The 13,194-nt window shown below is 41.6% G+C and overlaps 1 protein-coding gene across 14 annotated transcripts in view; it reads left to right on the top strand.

The window, feature by feature from the left end:
- The window catches only part of KIAA1217 (KIAA1217 ortholog), a 476,642-nt gene that overhangs the window by 438,947 nt on the left and 24,501 nt on the right, over positions 1-13,194 (top strand). For all 14 annotated transcript variants that reach the window (XR_008597801.1, XR_008597800.1, XM_054990766.1 and 11 more), the window contains one exon: positions 7,197-7,369. Coding sequence is in view for 12 of the 14 variants with exons in the window: in XM_054990766.1 (XP_054846741.1) it covers positions 7,197-7,369 (173 nt within the window). In the remaining 2 variants the exon portion in view is untranslated. The remainder of the gene's footprint in view (positions 1-7,196; positions 7,370-13,194) is intronic.

Raw genomic sequence — 13,194 nt, forward strand, 5'->3', positions numbered from 1 at the left:
TTCTATATAGCTCATCACATAGTCAATCAATTTGACTCTTCTATACATTCAGTTTGGTGCATATAAATCTTATCAAAGAAAGAAAATATTGTTAGTTACTCAATCCTCATGTTTAAACCTTATCATTAATTATTCTCTATCAATATTCTATCAGTTAACCTATACATATCTATATATATATCAATCTATTAATCTAACTGCTTATAAATTCACATTTCTCTTCCTCCCCCGGTAAAGTCACCCCTCTCTTTTATACTTTTATTATACTTCAGTAGTTCTCAAACTGCCACAGTTTTCCTCCCACCTCCCATTTCTTCTCCAGATATTGTTTCAGCTTCTCCCAGTCTGTGTTAAACTGCCCTGAGTCCAGATCTCTCAGTTTTCTTGTCATCTTGTCCATTTCAGCCATATACAGCAATTTGTAGATCCAATCTTCAATAGTTGGCACTTCTTGTACTTTCCATTTCTGCGCATACAAAAGTCTAGCTGCTGCGGTCATATAAAATATCAACGTCCTATGATGGGCTGGGATTCCCTCCATTCCCAAGTTTAGCAGCAGGAGTTCTGGGTTCTTATTTATTTGAAACTGTAAAATTTCACTCATTTCTCTTATTATTTCCCCCCAGTACTGCCTAGCTACCTCACACGACCACCACATGTGATAGAGGGAGCCCTCATGTTTCTTACATTTCCAGCATTTATTAGAAGTATTCAAGTTCCCTAGCGCAATCTTCTTTGGTGTCATGTACCAACGATAAATCATTTTGTAAATGTTCTCTTTAATATTAATACATGTCGTTATCTTCATTGTAGTTTTCCACAAGTATTCCCATGCCTCCATTGTTATTTCTTTATTGAAATTTATAGCCCATTTCACCATCTGTGTTTTAACTATCTCATCCTCAGTATACCATTTCAACAGTACTTGGTATACCTTGGATATTCTTTTCTTATCTTCTTTAAGAAGGGTCTGCTCTAGTTCCGAGTTCTCTGTTCGTATGCCCCCCTTTGCAGAGTCCGAATTGTATAAGTCTCTAATCTGTCTATACTGGAACCAATCATAGTTAGGTGATAGTTCCTCTTGCGTCTTTATTCTAAGTTTAGATACTTCAGTTTTAGTTATTTCTTTGTACGTTAAACATTGTTGTTCATTATCAACAGCTCTCGGATCTATCACCTCGTATGGAACCACCCACAAGGGGGTTCCTTCTTGTAGGTAAATTCTATACTTCTTCCAGATTGTATATAAACTTCTCCTTACAAAATGATGCAGGAACATCGAGTTGACCTTTACTTTGTCATGCCATAGGTATGCGTGCCATCCAAAAAATTTTTTATATCCCTCTAGGGCTAATAGTTTCTTATTCTTTAATGTCATCCACTCTTTTAACCAAGCTAGGCAGATTGCATCATGATAAAGTCTCAGGTTGGGCAGTTGCATTCCGCCTCTTTCCTTTGCATCTTGTAGAACTTTTACTTTCACACGAGGCTTCTTGCCTGCCCAAACAAAATCTGATATTTTCCTCTGCCATTTTTCAAATTGTTTAGAGTCTCTGATGATTGGTATTGTCTGTAGCAAAAACATTACTCTTGGTAACACATTCATCTTAACTGCTGCAATCCTGCCCAACCATGACAAGTTCAATCTATTCCATTTGATCAAATCTCTCTCTATCTGAGTCCATAATTTTTCATAATTATTCTTGAACAAATCTATATTTTTTGCAGTCAGCTCAACTCCCAAGTATTTCACCTTACTAGTTACTTCACAATCCGTTGTTTCCATTAACAATTGTTGTTTCTGCTTAATCATGTTTTTGCATAATATCTTTGACTTCTTTTTATTAATGAAAAAACCTGCCAAGTCTCCAAACTCCTTGATCTTATCTATCACTTTTGGCATGTTCTCCAGTGGGTCTTCTACAATTAACATTATGTCATCTGCAAATGCTCTGACCTTATATGAATAGTCCTTTATTTTTATTCCTCGTATTTCCTCATCTTGTCGTATTTGTATCATCAGAATCTCCAATACTAAAATGAACAACAATGGAGATAACGGGCAACCTTGTCTTGTTCCTTTACTAATCGTCAATTTCTTGGTCAGTTCATCATTCACTACAATTGCTGCAGTCTGGTCTCTATAAATTTCCTTAATTGCTCTGATGAATCTTTCTCCCAGTTGTAGCTTTTCCATTGTGGCAAACATAAAATCCCAGTTTAAATTGTCAAACGCTTTTTCAGCGTCTACAAAGAAGAAACCAACCTCTTTGTCACAACGCTTGTCATAGTATTCAATAGCATTGATCACTGTCCTTAAATTGTCTCTTATTTGTCTGTCTGGCAAAAAGCCTGCTTGTTCCTCCTCTATGACTTCCGAGAGCCACCCCTTCAATCTCTCCGCCAATATCTTCGCAAAAATTTTATAGTCATTGTTAAGTAGTGATATAGGTCTGTAATTTTTCACGTTAGTCAGGTCTTGGCCCTCTTTTGGGATCAATGATATATTCGCTTCACTCCAAGTATCTGGAATCCTTTGATCCCTAAAAACTCCATTCATCACCTCTTTTAGGAATGGTGCCAGTTCATTGGCCATTGTCTTATAAAATTTAGCCGTAAGTCCATCTGGCCCTGGCGCCTTTCCTAGATTTGCGGATTGTATTGCCTTGCTTATTTCCTCATCAGTTACTTCACTGTTCAACTTATTTCTCCAAGCTTCCGAGATTTCTGGAAGTTTGGTTTTCTCCAGATATGATGCTATTGATTCTTTGTTTACTTCTTTTTTATTATACAGCTTGGCATAGAATTTATAAAAGGCTCTACTAATGGTAGTCTGCTCCAAGTACGTTTTATTTTCTTCACAGATTTTATTTATTATTTTCTTTTCCCTTTTCTTCTTCAATTGCCATGCCAAATATTTCCCAGGTTTATTAGCACCCTCAAACGCTTTTTGATTCAGTCTTTTAAGGTTCCACTCCAATTCTTTATTACTCATTGCTGTTAGCTGTTCTTGAAGAATTTTAATTTCCTGGTATATTTTCTTTTTCCCTGGTCTCTTTTTTAACTGTGTTTCTTTGGCTTTTATTTTCTCCTCAATCTCTTGTCTTTTCTCCTCTTTCTTTTTTCTTGCTCTGCCATTTAAGTCCATTAGTATGCCCCTTACAACCGCCTTGTACGCATCCCAAACTTTATTGGTTGGTACTTCTTTATTCACGTTGTATTGTATAAAAAACTTTGTCTCTCTTCTCAGTATTTCCATATTCTCTCTTTCCTGTAACAAGTCCTCATTTATTCTCCAGGCTTTCCTTTTTCTCCTTTTTCCAAATTTCCACATAATTGGGTTGTGATCTGAGCCTACCATCGGCATTATTTCTACCTCCTTAGTCCATAACGCTAAGTCTTTTGAGGCCCAGATCATATCAATTCTTGATAATGTAAAATGCCTTGCAGAATAAAAAGTAAACTGTCTAGTTTTAGGATATTCTCTCCTCCATACATCTTCGAGAGTCTCTTGTTGAATCAACTCAAAAAAGAGCTTTGGCAATAGTCCTCTTTTCTTTTGTGCTGTTGTAGTCTTTTTGTCTAGTTCCAAATCTGTCACTCCATTGAAGTCTCCAGCAAGAATTATCTGGTCATATGCAAGATCGTCTAAATGCTTCCTTAAATCCTCAAAGAAGCTTTCCTTTGCACCATTAGGTGCATAAAGTCCGACTACCAACACTCTCTTTAAATTCCAATTGCATTCCACTGCTACAAATCTAGCTTCCACATCTCTCATAACAAATTTTGGCTGCAGCTCCTCTTTTATGTACAACACCACTCCTCTTTTTTTCTTGTTGGAGGCCGCTACAAATTCTTTGCCCAATTTTCCAGATTTTAAATATTTTACATCCTGTTTTCTAATATGGGTCTCTTGCAAACAAACAATATCACATTTTTGTTTTAGTAGCCAATGAAAAATATTTTTCCTCTTATTCGGTGAGTTTAGTCCATTTACATTCCAAGATAATACTTTACACTCCATATTCATAGTTTTGTTGGTAAGTCTTTTTCATTGTCCTTAATAAATCGCTCCATCTCTCGCTCAGATCTGATGCGTTTTTTTGCCCCTCCAAACTCAAAGGACACTCCTTCCGGTAGCTCCCATCTGTACCTGATATTCATGTCCTTCAAAATCTGAATTAGCACTTTATATTTTTTCCGGTCCAATAACACTGATCTGGGCAGTTCCTTCATTATAATGATCGTCTTGCCATCAATCTCCAATGGATCTTGAAACTGTTTTGTCACAATCCTCTCTTTCATGTTTCTAGTTGTAAACTGCACAATCACATCCCTTGGTAATTTCCTCTGGGTTGCAATTCTCGAGTTCACACGGTACGCCACATCTAGGATAGCCACAACTTCCTCCTCCTCCTTCCCCAGGTATTCAGCCAACACCTCAGTCATCTGTTCTTGCGCTGACTTCCCTTCCACTTCTGGCAGACCACGAAAACGAAGCTGCTTCTCCATGTGTTTAGTTTCTGCAACTGACATCCTCCCCTTCACCAATCTCATCTCTGTTTGTTGCGTGTCTATTAAGTTCTCCATCGCGTCTTCTACTGTTTTAACTCTCTGCTGCGTTCCTTGTAATTCACTACTAATCGTTTCCATACCTTTTTTCACTTCTGACAGCTCCGACTTTACTGTCTGTGTAACCTCTTTAACCTCTTTAATAAGCTCCAATTTTGTATCCTTAAGTTCTTTAATCATATCTACAAGTTTTTTGTCCAGATTTTTATCCAGATTTTCTATTGCCGATTGCCACTCTTTTTTCGACATCGTGGGGCTTGCTTTAGCTCGCTCCCACGAATCTGCTCTCTTCCTTAACTCCGTGGCGTATAATTAAACGTTTTTCTTTTTTCAAATGTCCCAATCTTTGCCAAAATTAAATTTTAAGGTGTCCAAAATGTCGGGCGTCTTTTCTCTATGGTTTCTCTATGTTGTTGTAATCCAAAATGGCCTACTTCCTCTTCCGCTGAAGCCGCGACCCTTCCCCTTTCAAAAATGGCGATTCCCTACTTCCTGTCCTTCGGCAAGGGCCGCTTCTCTCCAGCCACTCTATTGTTGTTACGCACTTCCTGTCTCCCGTCTTCCCACAGCAGGTCTCGCGATGGTGTCTTTTTCCCACAGCTCCAAAACCACAGGTATTCAAAACAATAGTCCGATTTCTTTAATAACTTCTTTAAACTTAGTCTCTTTAAAATACAACTCCTGCCGAGTCTTCACCTCTTTTTCACTAGTCTGTTGCAGTTTAAAAATCTACTTTCTTTCCTCTCTGTTTTTGTCAATCTGTCCCGTATCAAAAGATAGCGATCTTTACCTTCTCTTCACTTTTCTCGGGTTGTAATCGCTGTTTCGATCTTAAATTCTCCTCTCAGCTTCCTTTCCCAATCGAAGCTTGGGTATGTAGGTCTTATGCCAGCCGAATTGGCCCCAAAACTGCCGCAGAGATTATAGCCGACCCGTCGCAAGGTGGGACCTCAAGGATCGGGGGGAGACTCGTTGGGTAGAGCCCCTCCTCGTCCGAGATCTAGCTCACCCTAGGGTCTTGAGCGTTCTTTGCCTGCTCCCCGCCTGAGAGCAGTCGGCCGCGGGCTATTTTCACCCCTCCGGCCGGTTAAAACGGCAGTCCGGTCAGCTCCGCGAATGGAGCTGCGTTGGACCTCCATGAATCCCAAACCGGAACAGGGTTGAATTTTGCTTTGGATTGCACAGATCCTGGTTCATTTGCACAGCTGCTTTTGTACATCACAAGTAACTGCAGTTAGTTTTTAACTGGAATTCTCCATGCAAGAAGGAAGGAGTGAGGTAGGCCTACGAGTATGGTGACAAGCCCCGTTTGTGCACGGCAATTTAGTGTTGGCTTAATGTGACATCTAAATACAGCTTGAGGATCACTTAGCAGAAATGGCTAACAGGATTTGAGTCCAGCAGCACCTCGGAGACTAACAAGATTTCCAGGCTATAAACTTTTCAGAGCTTATATATAGCCTAAACATCTTGTTGGTCTTTAAGGTGTCCTTGGACTCAAATCCTGCTGTTCTACAGCAGACTAACATGGCTATCTCAAAGCTTCTGGCACTTCTCGGTTTATATCCTGCCTTTTCTCCACCATGCAATTCAAGGTGTATCCTACTTAGAGTTCCAACGAGGTTTCCCAGCCAGTTTGGTGTAGCGGTTAAGAGAAACAGGACTCTAATCTGAAGAACCGGATTTGATTGCCCACTCCTCCTTTTGAAGCCAGCTGGGTGACCTTGGATCAGTCACAGCTCTCTCAGAGCTCTCTCAGCCCCACCCACCTCACAGGGTGATTGTTGTAAGGATAATAATAACACACTTTGTAAATAATGTGTGGCATTAAGTTGCCCTGAAAGGTGGTATATAAATCAAATGTTGTTGTTGAATGTGGAGGTTCCCTTAAGTCAGCATGGCTAGCAGACACTATCCTCCATGACTCTCCCTTTTAAAGCTGTATATGCCTGTGGCCATTACTACATCCTCTCCCACTATGCAGGAGGCAGTGGTGAGGAGGAGCCGCACAGGTCAGGGGGCTCTCAGCAGCAGACCCTCTGCTGGGTTGTAGACGTTGGCCTGTGCCCATCATGCCACCCCCTAACGGTAGTCCTGTCAGGAGTCGGCATTGGATTCCAGTTGAGTGCCATGTGCCATATGCAGGGTGAATCAGACATTTGAACTAGTTGTGACTCTGTCTTTAGGCATTCCTCCTTCTTCCTTGGTTGTAGCACATTCTGAGCAAGATTATTAGAGAGACTGGATACATCAGTGAGCATGCCTGAACGCAGATTGTTGAACATCAGTGTTCATCGGGTTCCATCAATTATCCAAGCAAATCGCTGTCTTGTTTAACTATCTGCATTTAGTGTGATAAACTGCAATTATCACTTGATGATAACTATATTTCTAAAGTCATTAGCACAGATCGTTGTTTCCCATCACACTGGTTTACTATTTAATTGAGGAGGAGGCAGTTATAGGCATAACAGGAGCGGCCGAGGCCAATCTCTGAATCACGTTTCCTCACTGTCAAGTAAATTAACTGATGTGTAGGGTCCCTAATGTTTTATCACTAAAAAAGAAGAGAGAAGGTGGCTGGATTTGCACTCTTAATGAAATCACTTGCTGTTTGCTTTCAGGGTCTGCTCACCTATCTAGTGGGAAGAATTCATTAGCATCCACCGAACCCACTGCTGCAAACATCAGTCACTCTGTGCCAGTGGGCTCTACACCCATGCACACCAGCCTCTTTGACATGAAGCGCAACGTGACGGAGCTGCGCCTTCAGCTGCACCAGATGAGACAACTACAGGTATGCTTATATTGGGAGGAAAAGATGTGCCAATCGTGGCCATGTTTCCCTGGAAGTCTGGTGTGACCCTCTTACACACTGCCAGTCACCAAAAACCTCCCTTCACAGGTTTGGGGGCTTCTCAAACACTTAAGAGCAGTCACGCCACATTACCTACCTAAACTCTATTTATCAGGTAGAGAGTTCTGTCCCAAATCCATAAAGGGCCCCCTCTTTCCAGAGGCAGCGTGTTCCCTGTATTCACTTCCCCTCACCCAGCTACTGCCCAGAGCTATGGGGGGAAAGGGACTCAGAGTTAACCTTCTCAAATACGCTGCCACCATTTATTTAAACTTGGCCCATTTGTTGTGACCAGAGTGAGATGTGTGTGTCTTATTTCCACTAAGCCAACAACTTCAAGACTGCCAGGGTTAAAACAGAAACAAGAATAAATGTTATTTACAAGATAGAACACTGTAGTGAATGATTTTAAAGCTCTTACATATATTGTGATTAAACAGGGAATCTTTCAATGTCTCACAACAGGTGTTAATAGCCTGCTCTATCTCTGCTGCCTCCCTTAACAGCTTCCAAAATCTTCCCCTGCAGTAACTGCCTCAACTGATCTTCTAACAGACTCTCAGCTGTCACTGGCCTAGTATTCTGCCAGCTCTCATTTGCTGTTTCCCAGGAGAGGCAGAGCAGGGATTATTCCTGTCCGTCACAGCTAGGCACTCTGTAATGTTTTTAAATTTATTTATTTAGAATGGTTTTCTTCTGGATTTTCTCCTGCACTGGGGACTCAAAGCAGCTTATGCGATGAAATAAACATAAAAATACAATTTACAAAAATGTATACACCCCAACAGGTCGCCAGTACCAAGTTCAAGCTGGTAATGAGCCACAAGGCTGGTGCTGGTTTCATTAGTACAGTACACATAAGGACGCAGGCTAAGGGCCACGCATTCTTTGGCTTATTGTTCCCAGTTCTCTCCCTCCCTCTGTTCTAAATGTCAACTTGCATTTGTACTCTAGGCTGGAGGGAGCTTGCTCAAATCCTTGCAGACACCCTTCGTACTTCTCATCTAAAACATAAGGAGCTGGGCGCAGAGTAATCCAGCCAGATGGGGATACACAGGAGCAGCAAAACAATAAACACCGCAGGATTAATTGTGCTAAAAAGAACAGTGTGAGCCAAAGGGGGTGCTCCTTGGAGAGCTTGGAAGGATGCATGCACAAAATGCGAGGGCTCCTTTTCCTGTGGTCTTCACAGAAGGCTTCCTTCCAGCTTGCACATCATGGCTGCTTCTTTATGGGGCTGATCCATGAGCTGGTTGCCTCCAGTGTATCATTTTCCATTTTTTCTAATATGGAAATATATGAATCTATATGAACACTCATGAACAGCTACCATCAAGCCTTGATCACTGGTTAGGTAATCTGGAATTGTGGCTGTCTGTTTTACTGTCAGAATGGCATCCACAGTGTTTGGACCTCGATGAGATCTGGGGGTTTCCAGGCCACCCACTTGAAGTTCCTCCTGGAAAATGGTGCCATTACACTTTGCTGTGACTATTATTTGCCCCTTGAGAATACAATGCTTTGCTCCTTATCTCCAGATGAATAGAGCCAGTCCAGATAAGTGAACATATTGCAGCTGCACTTCATGCACATCACATGTTAAGTGGATTTAGGCATTCACTGAATCTCATGGCTAAAACTAAAACCCTGTGAGCCATGAAACCTTAGGATCAAAGATGAGAGATAGCTAGAGCCATTGTGTTTTTGTAAGCTGTGGGATCTCTCCGACTGCAAAAAAAGAGATGCACTCGGTCACGTAGTTGGGGAAGAATGTCAATTATTTTCTTTAGCCACCGTTATACTTTTTATAATGTATTCTATCATTATACCTGGAAACTGTTTCCCAAATACCTATTTTTGATACGTTCTGTCTCCCTCTCCCTTATGGTAGGTTTTCCTCCACCTTCAGCTTCCCTTTATGGTAGGTTTTCTTTGTTATGAGTTTTTCAAGATCCCATTTATATCCTGCAAAACTCATGTTATCCACTTTAAAATATGGCAAGATGTAAATCTAAACAGCATGTTCTTAAATGATACTTTGCCTTTGGGAATTGTCTGAAAAGCTGTCAAGATAGCCTTTCTTCCTCAAGCAGCTTTAAAACAAATCTTTCTCTTGGGCAAACATAAAAAGAATTCTTTCTGTTACTAGAAACAAAAGGGCAGGGTTGTAGCCATATAAACAATCATAATGGTTTTAATAGCGCTAATGGTCATATATTGTCTTGTATTTCATCATTCCAGAAAATTAGAAACATAACCCGTTTTTATTTGGTTTTTTTACATCTTTTATTTATTTTGTATATTTATTTAGATGAGATACATGACCCTTCTTCTCTCTATCTTAACAACAACCCGGTGGAGTAGGTTAAGCTGTAACAGAATGACTGGCTCAGGGCTCACCCAGTGGGCCTTAGTGTCAGACTAATATCTAGGAGACCCAGGTTTGAATCCCCACTCTGCTATGGAAGTTTGCTGGGTAACCTTCGGTCAGTCACATTCAGCCTAACCTATCTCTCAGGATTGTTGCAAGGATAAAATAGAGATGAGAAGAACTATGTAAACTGCTTTGGGTCCACAGCGGGGAGAAAGGTGGGGTATAAATGTCTTTTTAAATGAACATACGTATTTGTTCCCTTCTCTTACCCAAACTGTATTGGTCAGTTTGACTGGAGACCCTCCATCCTAGACTCTAGAAAACTGTTATTCACTCATTAATGGTGGATCTGTTTGTGTGTGTGTGTGTGTGTGTTTTTATGCTGGCTATTGCTGCTTTGGCTTCCTCAGAGTTATCAGAGACAGCAATATCTTTTAGATAGCTATATCTTTTAGATAAAACCAATAGCAGCACTAGCAGTATATCGTGAGCGGTCATTTTCCCAGTATGACAGAGATATGAACCTTTTATATTAGCAGTGGAGATACAGTACTGCTGTTCTGTAACGTAGACCAGGGCACATGTATACAAATGAAGACAGATTTTCTAGAACATGAAGCATCCAGGAGTTAAATAGAAAACAATAGTGAAGGGGAGAAAAGTTCATTCTGTTCTTCTGCATAGAAGCACCAAAGAGACCATGTAAATATTTATGGGAGAGATCTGAGCAAAGGCATTTGACTGGGTGCTGTGTTTATTGCAGCACAAGAGGTTGGCTTTTTGTGTGTATTCGCTGCAATTTCTTTCCTTCATATATTGGACTTCAAAAGGTTTCTTTAATGTAACCTTTGCAGAAGTAAACAGATAAAAAATGATGGAACCCCAGAACAGTCTACCCACCCTTCTTCAGCCAATTTGCTATTTGCTGAAGAAGTAGTCTGAAAGATCAATGATACTGTATTCATCGGTAGTATTTGAAAGTACCTAAAATAGTATCAGAAGTGTAATGCAATTGATTAGCAATGCATTCACTCTGAACTGTTATAAAAATGACAAAAAGACCATGAAATTGTGTGCCTGGCAACAAAGCGGGTAATTAGATAATTTAATCCCAAGATGTACAGCAAATCCTATTTGAGAAATCACTTTTAATTTATGAAACCAAGCCTCAGCACACGCTGTGGACAAGAGAGTATCAGGAGAAGGGTGGCCACATTAATCCCGTCTTTTTTAATTTAAAAATATTTGGGTATGCTTTTCGAGAGGCTTTCTCTCGAGTCTCTCTATCATTAGAGTTTTGATTTTTGTGTGCGTAGAATATATTAAACAATGAATTCATCCACATTTGAAATGCAGTTAATATTGAAGATTGGTTTAAAATGGGTAATATGTAGATGTATGCCATTGCCTTATATGGCATCAGTGCATTGCTGAATCTAGCTTGCTAGGTGGAAGCCACTTCCCCAGGGCAGAGCTCCCTCTGCCTCCTTCAGGGTGGCCCAGACCTTTCTCCACGTCTCATCTGGTTGGCAGAGGGTTTCATGAACAGCTGGCTGGGGTAGGTATGGAAGGGTGTGCCCAGCTACTGCCTTGCAGCATAAGAGGCCACCCACAGCATCCCTTTTTCCAGACAGGCCGTTCCCTAGCACAAACATGGATGGATGCTTACAGTGTACCACCACATCCCACCTCTCCCTCTGCCTGCGATACCCAATCTGCAGCCTTACCTTTGGCAGTAAGCAGAATGTATTTTCAAAAGGGTTCTATAAAAACAGAGTTATTTGGGAGGATCTGATTGGGCTGACCAGAGGCAATTGGGGTTGCTGTTTGTGACCTGAATTCCAGCTCTCACTTAAATATTTGGTTTTGAGGTTCTAGTTACCAACTCAGAAATGTAGAAAACTGGTTCACTCCAAGAGACATTTGGTCCTTGGATTCCTATGCTGTCAGGTCAGATGAAGGCCCAGCCAGGGCTTCAGGAAGCGGGGGGTCTTTCCTCATCCCATGAAATGAGATTCTTTTTAGCTGGAGTTTCCAGGAATTGGACTTGGGATTTTCTGTACACAAGGCATGTACTCTGCCATTAAGCCAAAGTGTCTCTCTCTCTCTCTAATTCACAGTAGAGAATAATATCCACTGATCTGTACAGAGGCCACTTTTTAAAAAGTCCAGTCAATAGCAGCAATAGGACAGGAGGCTCCAGAAACCTGAACCCTGCTCTTCATTTTGGCACATTCTGTATGGTTGTAGTTAGGGCTTTTTTTCTGGGAAAAGAGGTGGTGGAACTCAGTGGGTTGACCTCGGAGAAAATGGTCACATGGCTGGTGGCCCCGCCCCCTGATCTCCAGACAGAGGGGAGTGTAGATTGCCCTCCGCGCCGCTTGGCAATCTAAACTCCCCTCTGTCTGGAGATCAGGGGGTGGGGCCACCAGCCATGTGACCATTTTCAAGAGGTTCCGGAACTCCGTACCACTGCGTTCCTGCTGAAAAAAAGCCCTGGTTGTAATTAAACCTGAATCTGAATTCAAAATTTGGGGGTAGTGTGATTCTCTAGAAATTGTCTACTCCCAACTTTATCTGCTGAATTTGATCTGCCCACTCACCAGCACAGCACATTGATAAGGACCTGAGAGCTCCCCGCTCCCACACAAACATACACACCACACTGCACCGCACCACACCACACATTCTTCTCGTTTTGCTACCTACAAAATGATTTAATCACGTATTTGGTTAGATGTTTATTTATGTTTTTCTCGATGTGATGCTCGACTGCTCAGAAGCATATAAATTGTGCTGCTTGGAATGCTGCCTCTGAGCTCAAAGGCCGTGTTCTCTTTCCCCTGTTTCAAATAAGCCCGCACACTCATACAACCTTGTGGAAACAGTGTGTGCCTGTAGTGTTCAGTCAGCAAGCGCATATGAATATTAAATAGCAAAGTAAATGTGGACTAAGAAACTTGATACGTGGCAAAACATTGTGGGGAGGGGAGACTGCAGAAGACAGGAGAGAAAGACAGAGGAATGAATACCCATGTACAGAGTGATGATGACTCCACAGAGTCATCACAGCACATCACATCAGCGCTAGAGGAATTCACTCATCCCTACATGAATCTGGTTTGAAAATGATGAATGGACCTATCTCTTTCCCACTGCCCCGACCTGCCTGGTGCTCTCAGTCTCTGGCAGCGTTTACTCATGTCTCCTACTAAAGTAAGGATAGATGACGGTAGGCTAAGATGTCTCATCTAGCCCCAGGGGACTGTCCCCTGGCCCTGAGCACAGACCCGAATCCAGCAGAAAATGTGTTGCCTTCTGCAGCTTGACTGCTTTCTTCTCTGCCACAGAAACAGACATGTCCTTTACCACCCCCACCCCTCCAGGTGAC

The sequence above is a fragment of the Eublepharis macularius genome, chromosome 11 (genome assembly GCF_028583425.1).
Source record: "Eublepharis macularius isolate TG4126 chromosome 11, MPM_Emac_v1.0, whole genome shotgun sequence".
Classification (NCBI taxonomy): Eukaryota; Metazoa; Chordata; class Lepidosauria; order Squamata; family Eublepharidae; genus Eublepharis; species Eublepharis macularius.